Below are 21,776 nucleotides of genomic sequence, written 5' to 3' on the forward strand. Positions count from 1 at the left end.
GGGGAGAGCCGGAGAGGACTCTACCAACAGGCCAGAAATGTTCTTGGCCTTAAAGAGTAGTGATTTAAGCATGTGTGGCTTGAACAAACCCAGAAAGGTGGGTTGATCGGGAGTGAGGCCCTCGTCCTCGGACATGTCTCCTTCCATCGAGTCTATCTCCGATAGGGGTTCCCCTTGTGTAGACCCCCATTCAAGATCCTCCTCCTCCCCGAACTTATCCAGGTCCTCTATAGCCTCCTCCATTTCTCCTTCTGGGAGGAGGCTGTGCCCCCATAAAGGTACCTGACCATGGGTAGGGTCCAATCTAGGCGAGGACCTGACTGATGGCGAGTCGTGTTCGGGCGCCATCGAGGGGGGACCGGACCTGGACATCTGTTGAAGGCCCTCTGCTATCCCCTGGCGGATAGCCCGTTCCATCCATGCCTGCATGTGCGCAGGGATCTCGACAGTGGCGGCCTCCTCCTGGCGCAGACCAGCGGCCGTGGGCGTGAAAGTAGCTTCGGGCGTCCGTCTGGTCGTTGGTTCGGGGACCTGGTGTCCCTGGGATAAGCTGCGCCTGGAGAGGGAAGAACAATCTGGGGGAGGGGGGGTGTCTGGAGGTAGAAGGAAGGGAGGGTGGGAGGGCTGGGGGCACTGGTTGTGCCTCTCTAGATCGCCTGTCAAATTCTTTCTCCAGTGCCCTATGACGCCTTAGGGCGTCTCTCTGAGAAGCCTTGGAAGTTTCCTTAGGGGCTTCCTTAGCCTGTCTGCGCAGGTGGTAGGACTTAGATCTGGCCTTCAAAGAAGAGCCTGTAGCAGAATTGTCATCTGCCATTATAGAAGAAAGGACTATAGCTCCAATTTAAGGCGGTTGACTCGCCAAGGGTTTGGCCTACAACAAGGCCGGGTGTCCTTTCAGCCGGCCCGCGCCCCCTTTTGGAATTTAGATATATAAATTCTACAATATTATTGCTGTTATAATTATTGATATAAATATACACGTGCGTATAGACAATGTATATGAAATCCAATCAGTATTGGTAATGCGTTATTGCCAAGTACCAATAATATATATGAAAAAATATATATATATATATATACCTCAGAAAACATATATACTGTGTTTCTCATATAATAAGGCCGGGTCTTATTTTGTTTTGAGCCCTGAAAAAATGGCTAGGGCGTCTTTTCGGGGGTGACTTAATTCCCCCCCCTTGCATCTTTGGGTGGGCGGGCGGCGACGGCTTGGATGTTGACCTCGGCGTTGGTGGGGCACTTCGTATCGGGGTCAACGTAGGCAGCACCATATCCAGGTGTGCAACAAAAGTACTTCCTAATGGCAAGCCCCCCCCCCCACCATTCCCCCCCATTTTGCATGTTTTAATATAGGCCTTAATTTGGGGGGAGGGGCTTAATTTCATTTTATGCTTATAAAATATGCTGGGACTTCCTATTGGGGGAGGCCGTATTTTTGGAGAAACAGGGTATGTATATGTATATATTTATTTATTTATTATTATTATTATTATTATTATTATTATTATTATTATTATTATTATTATTATTAATACTTTTTGACAAGTAATAAACCGGGACCTGTTCAGCGCTCCCAGGAGGGAGTGACCCCAGATACGGTGTTAAATTCTCCAATTGTCCAAATGAACGCCTGAGGCTGGAGTGAGGCCTCTGGCAGCTGGAGCTCCCAGGCAACCATCGGGAGGGATAGGCTGCAATTCCCTGCCCTGAGCTGCTGCGGAAAGCCAACAATTTGCCAATATCTAAGAATGCAGTAAGTTCTCACAGGCTGGGAGGCCTATGATTAGAAGACTAGTCTCTTCGCAGTCGCAGAGGCCTGTTAGAAAGCGCCCGAAACACGTGGCGGCGCCCAAAATGGCGGCCGCCCACGATCCCTTTAAAAACGGGCCGCTCAGGGCAAGACTAAGCCTCTCCGGCAAACCTGGAGGCCGAGAGGCAGCGAGACAATTTTTCGCCCCTTTTTGGGGCGATCAGCGTTCACGGTGGGGGGGATCACCAGCTGCGCTTATCAGCGCGATCGAGTGGAGCCGCTACAATAGCGGCGCGAAAAGCGGCAGGAAAGGAGCCGAATGGAAGGGGGAGGATTGGCGCCGGAGCGCGAAGCTGCCCGCTCCCTATCCCCCCTGGGGGCGAAGAACGCACTCCCCTGCTATAGCCACCCCAATTGCGCAGAGGCTAAGGAGAACCGAAACGCAAGGCAAACCTGAAGGGAAATTTTCTTTTCTATAGTTGTTAAAAAGGAACTTGAATCGGCCAGAGTGGAGAAATGAACAGCCTAATCTCACGAAGGCTGAGCGTAAACTGGGGATTGCAAGGCAGCCACGTGGTGAAGGGCGGAGCAATCCTCAGTAATTAAGCTCAGCCTACAACGACGCAGACTGAAGCACCTCCCACTCTCTGGATGATCCAAATGGCTCCCAGGAGAAAGTATCTTTTTCTTAATTCCTGGGTACCATGTATTTCGCCTGGTTCACACACCGCTCACAACTTCACCACTCCAGCACAGTCTTAGTTTCCCAAACTGCCTCCTGTCTTCATGGTGGCCATTTTTGACCACCGCTAAAACTTGTCTTTGGAGAGGATTTACCTTGTCAGGGAGGAGAGATACGGCTCCCCTCAACCCTCCAGGTGGTCCTTCTTTTTTCACCACTCCTACAGGGTGGCTCTGGTCCTGTTTGGGACCCTCCAACAAGTGAGCACAGTGCAAAACCACACACAATCGCAGATTCTGCTCCGACACGACGGAAACACAACTGAAAGTTCCGCCAATAGTTCCTGATAGTTTCTTGTCTCATACCACACATTACACACCTTTACTTCACTAGCAGAATACCTGTCAGGTAGAATCCCCTTGTTCCATCACTCTGACCTGTGTGTCACTGACTGCTCTTGTGTTTCAACCCTCTCTTGCTTCATATCTGAGTCATCATCTTCTCCTGATTCCTTTTCTTGTTGTTTTTTTTAGCTTCTCCTCCCTGAACGCTGACACCATCACTAAGTGAATTAAGTCACTAAGTGGATCACTGTCACCAAGTAGATTATTCCAAAAATTGGCATCAATTCTACTCCCTGTGATGGAACCTCAAGACCTTCATAGCCCTACAGTACCCTTTCCCCGACAAAAGTGTGGTCTTTTAGCAGATGCCACATCTCTGACCAGTGGGTAGAACAGATTATTTGGTTCTCTTATCCCTCAATTAGGAATTATTATGCTGTGGGAACAATGCAAAATATTGTCTCTGCTTCTTAAAACCACTGACAATACCACTGCCATAGGATTCGAGATAATAGAAGCTGAAATCTCTGCAATGAGAACTACTGTTTTACAAAACAGATTCGTTCTTGATATGGTGCTTGCTAAGATGGAATTTGTGAACAAGTAGGATCCTCATGCTGTGTATATATTCCAGATAGAAACTTCATCTTATTTGCCAACATCAATAAACTTTGCCAGGCTGTTATTGATTATAAATCAGGTCCTGTCACCCCTTATGGATCCTTCGCTGAAGGAGGATTCTTAGAATTACTCAGCGGAGTCTTTTCTGGTATAGCAGAATTTTTTTTTACTCTTCTTAATATCTATTTTGGCTGTTGTGTTCCTGTTATGTATCATCATTATTATAATGAAAATATGTATCTCCACCATAATTGCTAAAGCCACTCCTCTTCCTCTTATAACTATCATTGCTCATGCAGTAGCAGGTGAAATGGGGAGTTCCTCTTTGTTGGAAGTAAGCAGAGCACCTTCAACTAGGTCCTTTTCCTCTGAGAGGGACAATAGGACACCTCACAATACGCTCAGAAGACCACAAATATGCCACTATGAAGAAACGCCTTGATTTCTATCCTGATTAAATGAACCCTTATTTCAGCCTGCTCATTTGCCATGCCACTAGAATATTACTTTGTAACAATTTAATCAAAGTAGCTGTCCTCTTTCATCTTATATGAGGGATGTATGACCTATATCAGGAAATCTGGCAACCTTATAGCCATTATAGTGTTGTCCTGGAAGGACAAACAGGAGGGAGTGTGAGGTGAGATCCTTAACTCTCTGTGTCTATGCTTCCTAGCTCTGAACCTGGCTTTTACTGCTTCTTATATGATAGTATATTAAAGCATTAACTTGGTAAAAGATGCAAACTAAGGGAAAATTTATAATCTGCAATTGTGTAAAACTAATAGTTGCAATTCAATTCAATATTTTGGATATAACTGTCTGGAACATTACAAGAATACGGAACCAAAAAGTGCAGATGGCAAGAGATTTTCAAATAAATGCCAAGCAACAGGATGGCACAGTGAATGAGGAAGTTGCCCTGGTAATCTTCCAGATGAACAGAAGAGATGTAGAGAAAAGACTATATAAGAAGGCGTTTTTATCTCAAATCATGGCCACTGAAGGTAGCTGCTCCTTGCTGGATCTAGCTATTATCTCTGGACCTCACTGCAATGAGCTGTTGATGTAAGTATTATCTTACTGAATTGTTGTTTGTATTTTGATGGCTTTCATGTTCCAAATTGCTCATGAAATAAACTTTTGATTCAAAGCAAAATAAGGTTGCATACTTGTATTTTCTGTTCTGCTTGTCTTATTTCATGACAACCTCTATTCTACTCTTTAGGAAATAGCAGAATCCAAACCTGTTGTAGTATCTACAACGGTGGTTCCCAAAGTGGGCAGTACCGCCCCCTGTGGGCGGTGGGATGCCTTAGGGGGCGCTAAGAGGCAGGGGGCTGGCAGGGGGCGCTAAGAGGTGGCAGGAGGGCGCCGGTCCCGCCGGCTCACCCCATTGACTGTTGCACTGCTCCAGAGCCGGTGCCTCGAATGTGGCAGAGGCGGCACATTGGGAAAGTAGAGGAAAGCCAGAGTGGCTTTGCTCTACTTTCCCAACGTGCTGCCATTGCTGCATTTGAGGCACCGGCTCTGCAGGCTCAGCCCATTGAGCCCCGTGCACCACTCCAGTGTAACAGTCAATGGCATCCGTGGATCATCTGGGGGGAGGCAGAGGAAGGGGTTTTTTGACAACATGCCCAATATCTAGGATCCCACTCAGCCAAGCCCGCCCCTCTTTGTAGTTGCCATGCCTGACAGCAAGTTCATAGGCTGCCCCTCCCGCCAGGGATCAGCCTCCCAAGCTGCCCCCCCTGGGGCACTCAAGTAGTAGAGGGCGGTGCTGTTCCCTCCTTCCTGGAGCCAGTACAGGGCAGGGTTTTGGAAGCCCAGGGCAGGCAGCGGCGGCAGCAGCAGCACGTTGGGAAAGTAGAGCAAAGCCAGAGGGGCTTTGCTCTACTTTCCCAATATGCCGTCGTCGCTGCATTCAGGCTCACTCATTAACTGTTGCACTGGAGTGGTGCAATGGGCTCAATGGGGTGAGCCTGCAGAGCTGGCGCATTAAATGCAGCCGTGGTGGCATGTTGGGAAAGTAGAGCAAAGCCACTCTGGCTTTGCTCTACTTTCCCAACGGGCCACCGCTGTTGCATTCTGTCTGTCTGTCTGCCTGCCTGCCTTCCTATCTACCTACTACCTGCCTGCCTGCCTTCCTGGTACCTGCCTGCCTGTTTGTGTGCCTTTCTATCTACCTACCTACCAATATATCTATCTATCCATCCATCAATCCAAAAGGTATGTCTGTCTACTTACCTACCTACCTACCAATATATCTATCTACCTACCTATCTACCAATATATCTATCTATCCATCCATCAATCCATCTATCTATCAATCTACTTACCTATCTACCAATATATCTATCTATCCATTTATCCAATAGGTCTGTCTATCTGTCTACACACCTACTTGCCTACCTACCTACCTACCAATCTACCAATATATCTACCTACCTACCTACCAATATATCTATCTACCTACCTACCACTCTATCTATCCATACATCAATCCATCTATCAATCTACCTACCTACCAATATATCTGTCTATCTACCAGTATATCTATCTACTTACCTATCTACTTATCTATCCATACATCCATTCAAAAGGTCTGCCTGCCTGCCTACCTACCTATCCATATTCATCCAAAAGGTCTGCCTACCTGCCTGCCTACCTACTGATCAATATATCTACCTACCTACCTACCTGTCTCCCTCTGTCTCTCTCTATTTATCTATCCATCTACCCATCCGTTCATTTCGAGGCACCAGCCCGTAGACACATTGGGAAAGTAGAGCAAAGTTCAAGACTATATCAGGAAGCTCTCACATTTTGTTGAGGCTTTAAACAGGATCCATTGGACCAGACCTCAACCCTAAAACACTACTTTTCCCCAATGTATTACAGTGCCAATTCTGAAGAAGGCAAAACCAAAATGTACTGGTAAATTACGAGAAAACACACACACACACACACACACACACACACACACTCCCTTCTAACCTGCTGGAGCAGGTGATTTGGACTAGAATACATGTCTCATTATCTTTCTCCTCCCTCCCTCCCTCCTTCTTTATTTCTTTTTCTTTCTGTCCTTTCTTTCCATCCCCCCCACTCTTTCTTTGTCTGTCCCTTTTTCTTTCTTTCCCTTTTCTCTTCCTTTTCTTCCAACAGCATTTGGAAGAACTGATATGCCTTAAAGATTGCAATGAAATGCAGAAACAGTAAACAGTAGGTACAACTTGTTGTACCAGCCTCCCTGCTACATTGCAGTTTCCCACCTAGGCTCCTGGACCTCACTACAGACTGTAAGTAGAGTTCCTCAGGCTTATAGTTCTCGGAAACTTCAATTTGCCATCCCTGGGGGTGGGGTCAGAGGTAGCTTGGGATGTCATGGAAAATATTACTTCCATGAGCCTATCACAGGTCATCCAGAACCTGAGTAAGAATAATAGTTGCATACATGATTTGGTGTTCTAGTTGAAGCAATGCCTACATGATCGGGAATTGGTGGACCTATCTTTGGTCCCCCCTGTCCCATACAGATCACTGTCTGGTACTGATGAGTTCTCTAGAACTATACCCTCTGTTGGAGGCAGGACCTATGGTGACTAATGGACTTGGATGGGTTTCAGAAAGAACTGGAGGTTATTACTGAAGGTATGTCTGAGGTCTTAGTCACCACTAGGAATAGGAACGTGATTGAGGCTATGAATAGGATTGCATCCATGCAACCTCTCCTAACACATAGACATGTCCCCTGTGGTTTATGAAAAAATTAAGAAGGATGAAAGAGATAAAGAGACATTCTAGAGCACTGTTGGGAGAAAACAAGGGATGAATTTGATCGAACACAGGTAATAGCTGCTATTAAAGCCCACCTCGCAGTGATTCAGGAAGCAAAGTATAAGTACTTCTCTGCACTAACCGAATCTGCAGATAATTGGTCAGCAACCCTCTTTGTGAGCCGTCTCCTCCAAGTGAAGGAGGACAGAGGTTCACCTGAAGGGACACACTGAGGATTTTGCTGATTTTCTGGAAGAAAAAATAGCTCGGATTGTTCCCATTAAATGTCAGTATGGCTGCTGATCAAATGGAGGCATCTGGGGCAGGTTCCTGCTCAGGTATCTGGGAACAGTTTGATCCTGTTGCACCTGAAGAGTGCACAGGATCCTAAGGAGTATATGTGCAAACCATTTGTATTTTAGATCCATGCCCCTCCTGGCTTGTGAAAGTTTCTCAAGAGGTGACATGTAAGTGGGTTCTGGCAGTAATTAATGCTTCCTTGTAGGAAGAGGGATATGTCCAGGACTTAAAGACATTAGTCGACCCTCTTCTTAAGAATTCATTGCTAAACTCTAGTATAATCTTTGTCCCGTCTCCAATCTTCCCTTTCTGGGGAAGGTTGTTGAGAAAGTGATTGTGTGGTAGCTCCAGAGGTTTCTGGAAATGGATTATCTAGATCACCCCCTAGGGGTGCGAGACGATATTCCAGGGGGTGCGAGAAAAGTCCAGGTAAATAATAGGATATTGGCTATATGTTGGCATTTTTATTTATTATGCAATGGATTAACTTTGTTTTCATTTTAGAGTTAAGTATCGTTATTTAGTGGCCCTCACATACATAGCTGAAAAGATTCAATTCTACCATATATTTAACGCGTTCAGTAGTTCCTAAAGTCTAAATTTCAGGGGGTGCGAGGTTCGAGTGAAATTTCTTTAGGGGTGCGGGGCGAAAAAAAGGTTGGGAACCACTGATCTAGATCCTTTCCAATCAGGATTCAGGACATGGGATGGAAAACAGCATTGGCCACTAGAGGTCATTTTGATGACTTCTAGTGGGAGTGGGATGGGAATAATGCATCCACCCATACTCTACTTGACCCCTCAGTGGCCTTTGATATTATCAACCATGGTATTTTTCTGGAGTAGCTTTGGGGATGGGGGTGGGGGCTCTGTGTTGTCCTGGTTCACTTCCTTCCTCTATAGTTGCAGTCAGTCAGTGCTGATAGGAAACAAAAGGTCTGGACCTCATCTCCTGCTTTGCAGTGTTCTACAGGCCTTAGAAATTTCTCCACTTCTGTTTAACATCTACATGAAGCCAATGGATGAGATCATCCACCACTATGGACTAAGACAGGAGTCTCCAACCTTAGCAACTTTAAGACTTGTGGACTTCAACTCCCAGAATTCCTCAGCCAGCAAAGTCTTAAAGTTGGGCTAAGATATCATCAATGTACTGGTGACATTCAACTATGTGTCTTGGCTCACACTGAGTTAAGCGATGCCATAATCTTTTTTTCACAGTGCTTGGAGACTATTAAGGCTGGATGGAGACAAACTGAAACTGAACTCTGGCAAGATGCAATGACTTGGCATTTTGAGTTCTTTGGTCCATAGAAAATTTCATCTTTTGATCTTGGATGTGGTAGCACTGCCCCAGTCAAGCCCAGTGCATAATCTGGGCATTCTCCTGGATTCACTAATCCTGTTAAGGAAGCAGACAGCAGTCATGGCCAGGAAGGCATTTGCACAACTGCAACTTATGCACCCGTTACAAACTTTTCTGGCTCAACAATCCCTGCTTACAATCAATCATGCCCAAGTCACCTCTTGTTTTGACTATTGTAACACACTCTATATGAGCTACCCTTGAAAAGTATCTGGAAACTTCAATTGGTTCAGCAATCCACATGGTTTTGCATAGGTCTATGTGTGCACATGTGCCATCTCTCCTGCAGGAGCTGCATTGGCTGCCAATTTGCTTCTGGGTCCAATTCAAGGTATTGGTTGTCACCGTTAAAACTCTATAATACTTGGGACCTGGTTATTTGAAGGAGCATTTTCTCCTGGTACCTGATTCACAGAATGGAAGGCAAAGAATGCTGTAGGTCCCCTCTCCTAAGGAGGTCTCTTTGCAAGACCCTGAAGACCTGGTTTTGCCAATGGGCCTGGGGAACCCAGAGTGGGATGAAGCACATAAGTAGCTTATTGACTGACTGATTGTTGCTGGTGGGGGGATTATTGCTTTTTATTATTTTATATTGGATTTTTATCTTTGTAAGCTGCCCAGTCACTGAGAGTGAGTTGGGCAGCTGTATAAATTTTCATAAACAAACACATTTAATACTTTTGAATCAGTGTTGACTCCTGGAAATGAATGAATGAATTAAATTAAATGTGTTTGTTTTTGTATTTCCTAATCAGTGTTGACTCCTGGTGGCTACCTTGACTAATTCCTGTAAAGGGGGGGGGGGGGGTTGACAAGGTTATTTGGAAATTGTGTGCCATTTCTTCTTCCTAGGGGTAAGAAAAAGGGACTAGCCCAAATCACACACCTGGTTTGTGCCTAAGAAGGGAATAGAACTTATAGTCTCCTGGTTTTCTAGCCTGTTGCCTTAATCACTAGACCAAACTGGCTTCATATGTAATTGGGAGAAGAAAAACAATATCTTTTAAACATGTAATCTTGATTGTTGTTGCAACACTTACATCTGTTTCTGTGATTTTGCTGAATGATTCCTTTATTCTTGAACACCACCAATTTTCAACTTTCTTCCTGGTCTCTGATGTATAATTTTGTTCCCACTTTCCTGTTTCACTAAAAATAGTTCTGCTCCATCTTAGGATTCGCCTATTCTGCCATTTAGTTGGGTCTAGTACTCCATTCAGTTGTCTTCTCCAACATGGATACAAAAATACCGTATTGCAACGGAACATTCTGTGCAGAATATGTTGGCAATCCTATTGAAGACAGGAAGTAATTTTTATTTCAGTAATAATTAGGTCTTAGGAGAAGATGGATTCATTTAGTTTTTAAAAAATATTGTACTTTTTGGAGAATTTTTAATAGCAAAACTTTTTTCAAATATATCATAGGTTTACAATCTATCTATACATCAGTCTTTATTAATACTTTGATTGGGCTAGATGGAACTGTGTTATTATAATAAAGCATATTTGAGTCAAAAGGCAACAAAATAAGCAAACTGATGTTATAAGTTATTGCATATTTTCTAAACATTATTGCTGTGCAATATTTTCTATGGAAATGAGAATACATTTAAAACAAACAAAATAATTAATTGCAGGCATATCAATACAACTCTACTGTAATTGTGCTTTCATGAAATTTGTTCACCTATAATCCTGTAAATATAATAAATATTGGCAGTGTGCCACAAAATGCAAAGGAATGTTTGTTAGTTAAAATTTACATGTTGAGGACACCTCTTGAAATGAGTTTAACACTTCAGAATCACAAATTGAAAAAGTATAAATGATAATTCTCATATTAATTGCTGTTGAAATCTACCTTTAAGTTTTTACTCTACTAAAAGATTGTTTGTAAATATAGAGAATTCACAATTGAATATTGAATTTCCTAGTTATACAACCCTTTTTCATTACAGCAGAAAATAGAGACAAAAGTCCAGCAGGAATATAGCAAGTACACAGATATATATGAAAGGAAAAAATTGCAGGTGCCATTTGCGTCTGTGAGACGCATTCAACCGATCACTGAAATTTGATTTCATCTGATTTACATTCATGACCATTTTAGTTAATCTGCTTATAATGTACTAAACAGCCATATATATTAAGCGCAGTTGAATGTTATAATACAGAATAATCCCACAGGCTATAAATTACTTTTTGTGTCAAATTTAGAATACATGTCCTTATAATTATATTAATACTTCCGGGCCTCTTCAACTAAAAAATTAAATTGCAGTACTGTCTTGAGCAGGAGTAGGAAACCTAAGGTATCTAGAGCCGCGATTCTTAAACTTGGTAACTTGGGGTGGGAGGAGAGAATGTTGCAAGTAGAGGAAGAGAAGCAACGTTTTTAGAGCAGTACTTACAAAGGAATAGGAAGGAGCGTGGTTCACATGTCCAGGAACACATCAACCAGTATGGGCGCTGCCATCTTACTTTGTGCTCCTCCTTCGGCGAGTAATAAAAGGCCGGCTCGCGCAGGCGCACAACCACCCCAGTAACTTGATAGGAGGATTAGAAAACCTGTGCTCTTTGAGAAAGGGTTGGGCCTTGATTCGACTAGATTGGAGTCTCGGGAGACCTAGGAAAAAATGTGGTTTGAAATGTTTAGCTTGCTCTCCCCCCTCCTTTTCCTCTTTTTCCTTATTCTAGGGAGAAATACTTCCTAAAGGAAAATGCTTTCTAGATAGTTCAAACTGTTTCCCCTACTTTATTACGTTTCTGTTCTTCGAAAATACTTGTGTACGTTCTTTCTTGCCAGGATCCCAAACTACGTTTTAATTGCGGAACTGCCCAATTTTTTAATGGAATTGAGTACTTTTTATAATTCTGCAATTACAATCTTAATGGGTTTTTTTCTTTATTGGATCGGTTATAAGATGATGGTAGTATCTCAGTGGTATTACACAGTCTTATCATTTATTATCTGATTATATTTTTGTTTTTCCTCTACAAGCTGAACGGATAAACATTAACAACATTCATTATTTCTGTTTCCCACTTTATCATCCTTGGAAAAACGTGGCATTGCATTCTGGGATAAAGTTGAATCCGGTTGTGTGTTAATTTTTCTTCCAAAGTTCGAGGGGGGGGGGAACAAAAGACAAATCAGACTTGGAAATTTGCACTTCTCTGGAAAAACAAAAAATTGTATTTTTTTAGCAACTGAATATGGCAAAACAATATTGCCACTTTAAAAAATAAAATGTTATGCAGAGTAGGATGCCATATACATTATAGGTTTCTATTCTTCCGTTCTCCCCCCTTTGGCATTGATTGTGTTAGTTTTTTTAGAATATATTTTTATTAAAAGTTTTTTTCTTAATAGTCCTCAACTTATGACACAATTGAGCCCAAAATTGCTGTTGCTAAGTGAGAGATTTGTTAAGTGAGTTTTGTCCCATTTTGTAATCTTTCTTGCCACAGTTGTTAAGTGAATGTTTGCAGTTAAGTTAGTAACATGGTAAGTGAATCTGGTTTTCCCGTTGACTTTGCTTGTCAAAAGATGGCAAAAGGTGACTACATGACTTCAGGACACTGCAAAGCATCTGAATTTGTGACCATGGATATGCCACAAAGGTCGTAAGTGTGAAAAATGGTCATAAGTCACTTTTTTCTATGCTGTTGTAATTTTGAACGGTCACTAAATGAACTGTTATAATCCTCATGCAGGAGGATTTCCTGCATGAAATAGAAAAATAAAGACAATGGAAAAAGAGGGAATGAAAGGACAGAGGAAATAAATTGTGGAAAGAGGAAAAAGAAAAGAAGAGCTTCTGGGGGATTTTCAGTGCAGTAAAAGTATACAAGGTACACAATAAAATTATAGTACCAATTTTTTACTTATATCAAATGGTAATTACTAGCCATTTTTATAGCAGTAACCCAAAAATATAATTTTAATAACCCAAAACCCAAAAATATAATTTTCATTTTTTTCTCTTTCATGTGGAAAGGCCCAGAAGCAGTTTCCAAGTAACCATAAAGCTACTTACATTCCTATCCCTACTCGTGCAATCAACTCTGTCTGCCATTTCCATCATTTTTCATTTTTTTCAACTCATTCCTCCATTGTGGACGTTAACACTTCCCATTGTTGGGCATATAAAATTCTTGATGTAGCAACAAAGTTCCATTTTCCCCAATTCTTTCTCTAATAATTCTAGAAAAACAGTTTTCGGTTTCCATTGTAAGTCCTTTTTTAAAATCTTCTGATTAAACTATGAATCTATTCCCAATACGTCCACCACATATGATAAAAAGTACTTAAATTTCTAATAAACATTAAACACCACTGACACATCACTTTATAGAAGTTTTCATTAAGTTTATAATTCAGCATAAATTTCAGTCCTTTAATCCACATATTTTCCTATTGCTCTAACATAACAATTTCTTGCCCATTGAATCAAGCGATGTTTAACATTTTCACTTTCTAAATTTAACTAAAAAGTTTTTTATAAACTTTAGCTGTAAGATTTTCATCATGGATACAGAGTATTGATTTAAAAACATTACAATAATTTCTTGCCCATTAAATCATGCAGTGTTTAATGTATTCACTTTCTAAGTGTAACTGTAACTGCATTTTATAAACCTTAGCTACTTATAAGTACAGAGTATTGATTTAAATTCATTTTTAGCAAATTCAAACCGTATTTTTAAAAAAATCTGAAGTAAACCTTTGTTTCAACTGTAGATAGGTAAACCACTGATATGTATGAACTTCAAACTCCATATCTTCTTTTTATTTGAGAATAGGTTCATCTTAAACAAAGGATATTATTTCACTGTATCTACCACTTGGAGTTCACTATCATTTCCTTTCTAAAGAGGTTTTTTAGGTAACACCCAAAGAGATATTTTAAGAAAAAAACACTTTATATTTATTCCAAATTCTATAAATGGCAATGTGACCCTTGAAATCTATAATCATTTTAATTTTACCATAGATAGCTGTGCCATCTATGGTAAATTCATGACCTTCTATATCCAGTAACATCTATTCTTTAGAGTTACCCTTATTCCTTCAGCAGAATCAAACAACTTACCTCAAAATACAGTTTTAAATCTGGAAGACCCAAACCCCCTCTTTTTTTCGCATCCTGCAACAATTTATACTTAATTCTTGGGGTTCTTTTCCCTCTTGCCAAATAAATTTAGAGGTGTCCCCTTGCCATTGCTTAAATGGACCTTTGATCATCAATATTGGCAATATTGATTGTATTAGTTATATACGGTAGATAGTAAAATAAATTCTTCAGTTGAAAGAAAGTTTTTTCTCAAAACAGATTTTAAATCTTTTTTTTATCTATCTAGTCATTGTGTTTATTAAAAATATTTACATTTTTAAAAGCAAATACATTCACAAGTTACCATGCTCAGTAAAATCTGCTCCAATAGAAGCACTACAAGAATAAAAGAGCAATGCTGATAAATCCATTAATGCCAATAATCAAAATATCCAGCATCCAAAAAATGCTAATGTTGGAAAAAACATCCATCTGATTCAGTTCCAAGCAGGGAGAAAGACTCTGGAAACATGGAAGCTGATTGAAAAGATGGTTTATTGATGAACAGGACCACATGGGTTTGAGGCTGTGGGCAGCTGACCACATGGAGTTGAGAACGGATAGCTTTTGGGCTTTGAACTTGAGCTTCCTGTTCCTGTGCAAGAAAATGTATTCTATTGGTTGCTGTCAGACTCCCATGGGACTATGCAGAGGTCATAGCTGAGGTCTGAGATAAGTTGACACTCTTGTGAGCTGATGGGTGAGGGGCCCTTCTGCTCCTCGCTGAATGAGGGGGGCAGTGTCCCACCCCCCCATAGCTAAGCGCCCCTACTGGATTCCTACGATTGTCCTCTGGACCCTCCCTGCTTTATTGTATTTGGAAGAGCGTCTCCCTAATGGGACTTCTTCATGCATACTTCTAGTTACATGAACTTCAACTACGTGGACAATGGAAGAAGCATAATCACATAGTGGGAGGAAAAGTTGCTACTAAAATAAAATAAAATAGTAGGAAGAGAGGTAGAAAGGGAAAGATAAGTCATAGAAAAAGAAAAAAGACTGGAGAAAGGAAAAGAGGCAGATTGGAGAAATTAAAAGAGAGAGATGCTCAGCTGCACCCACGAGGCCTGAGAGAAGCCCAGCTGTACCGGAGGGGCCTACCCAAGAGACTGGAGTCCCATCGAAGTGAGGCAAGCAGAGAGGCAAATCGACTGCAGATAGCAAAGCCAACTGGTGGAGGATAAAGAGGCGAACGAGTGGGGCCAGCTGCGAGGCAGGTGTTCTGATCCGGCCTTTGCAGAACCAAGAAACAAGACTCCCTACAAAGAAAAACCCCTCTTTATTTAGACCAGTGGTTCCCAAAGTGGGCGGTACTGTCCCGGGGCAGTGGGATGCCTTAGGGGGCGCTAAGAGGCAAGGGGGCCGGCAGGGGAGCGTTTGAGGCGCCGGCCCCACAGACTTACCCCATTGACTGTTTCACCATTTGAATGTGGAACCACTGCGTGGTGCCTCAAATGCAGAACCTGCATGCAGCGAGCCTTGCCAAGCCTGTGGGGGGGAGGTGGCGGAAAGGGAGCGCCTTAGCTTGCAGGCTGCCCTCTCCAATAGAAGTGGTGGAGACGCACCAGAAGGCCCAAAAGCAAAACCCTCCCAAGGCGCGCAGTGGAAGGGGTGGGTGGTCTGGTGTTAGGGCCCCCTTCCCCGGAGGAGAAGGGAGCGCACAGCACCTGCCCAGCCTCCACCTCTCCAGCCAGCCGGGCTTGCACACAGGATGCGGGTGGGTGCAGCTGCAGCTCTCCAAGGTGCGTGGCTCGGTTCGGTTTGGCTCTACGTGGCCGGGCCGGACCTAGAACCTAGCTTCCCTCTGCAGCCCGGTTCTACCGACCAAGCCCTGCGCTTGCTTGCTTGCTTACTTTCCAAGCGATTGTTCCCTTCGCCTGGGTTGCTTCCGCACACCTTCCTCCTCCTGGGCAGAGCGTAAAGATGGGTGGAGCGCTTCCCCAAAGTTGGGAGTAGCTGAGATGTGCAGAGCTCCTCCCCTTGTTTGGTCTGATGGAAGTGGACCTTGGATCGAAGCAAAGAGGGTGAAGTCGGCTGCATCGCTGCCCTGGGGAGGTTGTCATTGCAAAATTGGATGCCAAAGAAAGAACTGGGGCAGGGGGCTGGAGAAGGGGCAGAGGGGCAGCTGCATTAAGGAGCAGGAAGATCTTAGCCATGGTTTATTGACTAAGCCAGAATCAAACAGCATGCTAAACTCTAAACCAGAAGGCTGGCTTGATAAATTCAGCCTGTGTCACTCAACCTTGGCAACTTGTGTGGACTTCTATTCCCACTCTGGCTTTGCTCTACTTTCCCACAGTGATGCCCCTGTCGCATCTTATTTGTCTGTCTGTCTGTCTGTCTGTCCGTCCGTCCATCCATCCATCCATCCATCCATCCAAAAGGTCTGCCTGCCTGCCTACCTGCCTGTCTTTCTGTCTACCTACCTATCTACCAATATAGATCTATCTACCTACCTACCTACCTACTTAGCTACCTACCTACTTACCTATTTACCTACCTATCTACCTACCTACCTACCTATCCATCCATCCATCCATCCAAAAAGTCTGTCTGCCTGCCTGCTTGCCTGCCTGCCTGCCTGCCTACCTATCTACCAATATATCTATCTATCTACCTACCTGTCTCTCTGTCTCTATCCATCCATCCTTCCATCCATGTTCGAAGCACTGGCTCTGCAGGCACATCGGGAAAGAAGAGCAAATCCAGTCTGGGAGGGATGGAGGGGTGGGGGGGAGAGAGAGAGACTGATGCATCAGATTGAAATGAGGCCTAGTTTAGACTGAGGCCCTTTTTCACATTGAAACATCTTTGCCAGCACATTGAAACAACTTTGGCTTCTGTTAAAGGTTTTGTGGACAAAACATGTTCAAAACTATCAGAAAGCTCTCACATTTTGTTGAGGCTTTAAACAAGACCCACTGGACCAGATCTCCAACCTAAAAATTTACTTTTCCCCAATATACAGTATTACAGTGCCAATTCTGAAGAAGGCAAAACCAAAATGTACTGGTAAATTACAAGGAGAACGCACACACACACACACTCCCTTCTAACCCTGCTGGAGCAGGTGATTGGACTAGAATAGATATGTCATCTTTCTCCTCCCTCCTTTATTTCTTTTTCTTTCTGTCCCTTCCGCCCCCCTTTGTCCCTTCTTCTTTTCTTCCTTCTCTCTTTCTCTCTCTCTTTTCTCTCTCTCTCTTTCCCTCTCTCAGGCTTAGCCCATTGACTTGATGCACCGCTCCGCTCAGACTTGCTTGGGCAGGTCCCTCTGGTGCAGCGGGCTCAATGGGGTGGACCTGCGGGGCTGGCACCTAGAACGCAGCAGTGGTGGCACGTTTGAAAAGTAGAGCAAAGCCAGAGGTCGGTAATTTTTGCTGCAAAGAATCACAAAAGCTGGGCTGTGCACATAAAGGGACACACATGCCAATGCAATTCAGCAACATAAAATAAAGAAATACAAATAAATCAACAAGAATCGGCAAAGCATCTCTGATTAGATTCTATTCACCATTAAAATCTAATCAGAGATGCTTTGCCAATTCTAGTCCAATTACCTGCTCCAACAGGGTTAGAAGGGAGTATGTGTCTATATGTGTGCATGGCTGTCAAAACTCCAAAACAGGTCAAGTAGCTGTGGGGAGGCCAGTCATAAATTAGAACATTTGCTAAACAACCAGCCATTAAGTGAGGACCACTTGTATTTGGTTTGCCAGTCACCTGGCCACATCCACTCAGTCACATGACCACCAAACCACACCTACCCGGTCATGTGACCAGCAAGCCACACCAGCCAGTCATGTGACCAGCAAGCCACACCCTCAAATTAGGCCATGGCCATAGAAATTTGAATCCCACCCCCGAGTGGGGGGCACTGAGGATGAGTTTGTAGCACCAAGGGGGCAGTGGACTGAAAAAGTTTGGGAACCACGATTTAGACATTGGGAATTTACTACATTCCCCAACGGAAAGTCCAAGCAAGAGTCCTGCAAGAAGTTAACTGAAACAAAAACCGTTATCAGCTCATTATGATAAATGTAAGGTTGTGAGCTCCCAGCATGGAGGCTGCAAATTAAGTCAGTTCAAACAGAGAAATAGACAAACCTCAGTTCTGTCAAGGCAGTCTTTGTTGCACAAAACACACAAAGAGCAAACTTTCCAGAAATGTGAACAGTTGTCTGTGACACTCCCCTTTCCTCCTATTTATTCCCCAGCCAGGGAGGATCCACTCAGTGTCCACATTTGTTTTGCTTCCCGAGCCAGCTCATTGTTCTCCGTTCGCCTCTCCTATCTGCTCTGCATATACGTTCATCTGGAACAGGCCCCAGCTGCTCCTCCTCGTTCATCTCTGATTCTAAAGGCAGCTGCTTCTCTGGCTGGGAAATGCTGGATGGACCTGGCTCTATCTCTGTGTCTGATGCTGAGCATCCAATAGACCCTTCTCCAGGCTCCAGAACTGGCCCAAGTTCTTCCCCAACCTCCTCATTGTCCAAGTCTGCCACCAGCTCTGCTGGCAGCTGATGGGCAACAACAGCAGGGAAGAAAAATAACTGTAGCGGAGAGGCCAGCCGACCAAGGGCAGTGCAGCAACTGGCAGAGAACAAAGAGGTGAGCTGGTGAGAGAGCTGTTCTGCTTGCTATGAATCATCAAGCTGGTGAGAGAACAGAACAGGAGGGAAGGGAAAAGAAAATAGACAAGGGGGACCATCCAGACAGTCCTGTTTTCTGGTGGAAGTAGCATCCCTGGCATGATAGACAGCAAACAGGAGCCACATGGCTCCAGAGTGGCAGAACAGCAGGGAGGAGAGAGAGCCAACAGCAGCACGGGGCAACACGTGAGCAGAGCCTGAGAGCATCGCAAAGAGCAACCGGAAAAGTGACAGTGGAGCAGACCAGACAGCAGAGCTGAGCTGACTGGAAAGCTGCACAGTAGGCCGAGAGAGCTGACCAGAGCAGGGACGAGTCTGAAAAGACCGGAGCACCAAAGGACAAAAGGCAAGAGACTGGAGCAGCTACTTCCAATTCCTTAAGTTGTTCCTGTAGGGCTTCTTGTTGATTTTTTTTTCTTATTTTTTCTTGCCACGTATGCTATTGTCAATCCTCGGATGTATGCCTTTGCTGTGTCCCACAACATTTGTGGTGTTGTTCCTTCTTTCCTATTTTCTTTGAAGAAGTCCAACTCCCTCTCCATCATTTGTACATATTCTTTATCTTTCATTATTGCTTGGTTCACTGTCCTCTTTTCTTCTGGCCTCTCCATATCACTTTTATTGGATTATGATCAGCCCAAGTGTTGGTTGTTATTTCTATTCCCTCTATATCATTTCTCAATCCTGATGTCATCCATGCCATATCAATTCTTGACTATGAACAATGTGCATTTGAGTAAAAGGTATACTGCCTACTTTTTTCATTTCATTCCCTCCATATGTCTTGTAAGTTTAATTCTTTTGTCATCTCAAAAAATATGCTTGGAAGTATTCTCCTCTTAATTTTATTATTTTTACTACTTTTATAGTCCTTTTTAACTTCCACACTGCATTGAAATCACCTATTAAGCACACATTTTCATATTTGGTCTCAATTATTTTTTTGCGTAGTTTCTTATAAAAAAAATTTTGGTTATTATTTGGTGCATATATTACAGTAAGCAAGATTCATTTTAAATTTATTATTATTTCCATCATTAATACTCTTTTGTCTCCATCTGTATATATTTGTTTCATCTTTATCCTTTCTTTAATATACACAGTGATTCCCCTCTTCTGTTATGCTAAGGATGTGTAGAGGTTCTCCATTTTTGGATTTTCCAGTATTTTAGCATGATGTTTCTTAATGTGTACTTCCTGAAGACATATTATATCTAGGTTCAATTTCTGTATCTTAATCAACATTTGTTTTCTTTTTGCTGGGGAATTTAGCCCATTGATGTTAATTGAGAGCATCTTTATTTCTTCCCCCATCTTGTTATTTGCATATGGGCCTCACCCTTCTAGTTGTCCTTATTTCTCTTTGTATTTTGCTTTGTGTATCCTATCTTCGTTTCCCCCCCTTATTCTTTCTTCTTTCTCTACCTCTTTCTCTTCTATTAGTTGGCTTTTATTTTCACTCTCTTCTGTACTCTCTTGTTCCTCCTTGTCATAAAATACTGGTCAAAAAATGCATGTGCTTTGTTGGATGTATCAATCCTAAATTGTTTATCTTGCCATGTAATCAAGATACCTTCCAGGAACAGCCATCTGAACATCACATTATTATATTTATCAGTAGGGCAGGGGTCTCCAACCTTGGCAACTTTAAGACTTGTGGACTTCAACTCCCAGAATTCCTCAGCCAGCAAGCTGGCTGAGGAATTCTGGGAGTTGAAGTCCACAAGTCTTAAAGTTGCCAAGGTTGGAGATCCCTGCAGTAGGGTACTTAAAAATTGGTAACATCTTCTCTGTTCTCTGACCCTTCTGGATATCTGTCAATATATGAATCTCTCTTCCTTTATATATCATAGACTCCTCCCTTGTTCTCTGGTACATTTCCTCTCTTATTGTCTTTCTTGCAAATCTTACGTCTACCTCTCTTGGCAATCTATATTTCTTTGCATAATTTGTGCGTATCCTGTACACTTCACCTAAGTCTCCTTGTAACTCTTGCGTTGTTCTCTGTAACTTATCTGCTAACAGTTCTATCGTGATTCTGGGTAGATCTTCCTTCTTTTCTTCAATTATATTCTGGAATCTTAGAAAAAACGCAGGCGTTTCCATTTCTAGAAAGACAATTGATTCTTTGAGCTTCTTATTAGCTAGGGTGAGCTTTTGTTCCATTATCTCCATTTTCTTCTCGCATCTGTTCTGCTTTTGCCTCCGCCAATTGTATTCTCTGTTCATGCTTGGCAATTGCTTCTTGAATATTTCCTATTTTATTCTAATATCTAATATTTTATTCTAATATCTTCTAATATCTCCTTTGATTTCATCCATCTCAATATTAATCTCATGATTTCTTGCCATTGATTCTTGTGTTTTCATCATCAAGAGAAGTGTTGCTTTCATACTTTGTAAGTTCATTGCTGAGTTTGTTTTCTCAGCACTCAACATGCTCTCTATCGTGCGTTGCTTAGATGGAAATGTTGCAGATGAAGGATTCAACAAGGTTTTCTTTTCAATTTTAGCAATTGTTGTGGTACTTGTCATCTTCACTACCTGTACAATATTTTTCCAGAATAACATACGCTACTTTGTACCCACTGTTTTTCTCTTTTCTTTTACCGTAATTTCCAATCTACTATTAGTCCAGTCTATTTTTGTATAACCTGATATCTAGTACTAATATCTAATAATATAATCACACATATAATAATTTGTCTATAAATTAATACTTTTCTATAATTATATAAATACTTATTGAATAATGAATAAAGTAAATATAAATTTAAATAACTATTGTAGATATATCTATTTTTGCTTTGTCAATACTAATAATACTGATTATTATTAATAATACTTATAATACTTACAATAATACAATCACCTCTAATCACTTCTAAACAGTTATATTCCAATCTTCTCTAATACATTCTACTACATGCTACCATAATTACATATATCTCTCTACTATATAACAATGCCAATATTATAATCTTTTTGTTGTTGAGGATATTACATCAGCTTTTAAGTTAGTCCATTGGTCTTTTCTTTTTTCTGCCACATGATGGTGCCTTTACTATTCCCTATGTGGCTTCTCACAGTTTTTTTTTTAAGTCTTACTACTCAATTCAGTCCCATTCTTTTAATTTTGATAAAAAG

General features: G+C 42.3%; 1 protein-coding gene across 4 annotated transcripts in view; it reads right to left on the minus strand.

Moving 5' to 3' along the window:
• The window catches only part of LARS2 (leucyl-tRNA synthetase 2, mitochondrial), a 185,223-nt gene extending 173,859 nt beyond the window's left edge, over nt 1-11,364 (minus strand). For 2 of the 4 annotated variants that reach the window (XM_087945568.1, XM_026678478.2), the window contains exons 1-2: nt 11,272-11,364; nt 9,899-10,150 (exon numbers count right to left, since the gene is read on the minus strand). In XM_087945568.1, coding sequence (XP_087801694.1) covers nt 9,899-10,126 — 228 coding nt within the window. In that variant the 5' untranslated portion in view covers nt 10,127-10,150; nt 11,272-11,364. The remainder of the gene's footprint in view (nt 1-9,898; nt 10,151-11,271) is intronic. The other 2 variants (XM_087945571.1, XM_087945569.1) reach the window with 2 other exon arrangements.
• Nucleotides 11,365-21,776: the final 10,412 nt, after the last annotated feature.

This window comes from Notechis scutatus, chromosome Z, assembly GCF_049901735.1.
Source record: "Notechis scutatus isolate UNSWTSFEM ecotype Mainland chromosome Z, rNotScu1.2, whole genome shotgun sequence".
Taxonomy (NCBI): domain Eukaryota; kingdom Metazoa; phylum Chordata; class Lepidosauria; order Squamata; family Elapidae; genus Notechis; species Notechis scutatus.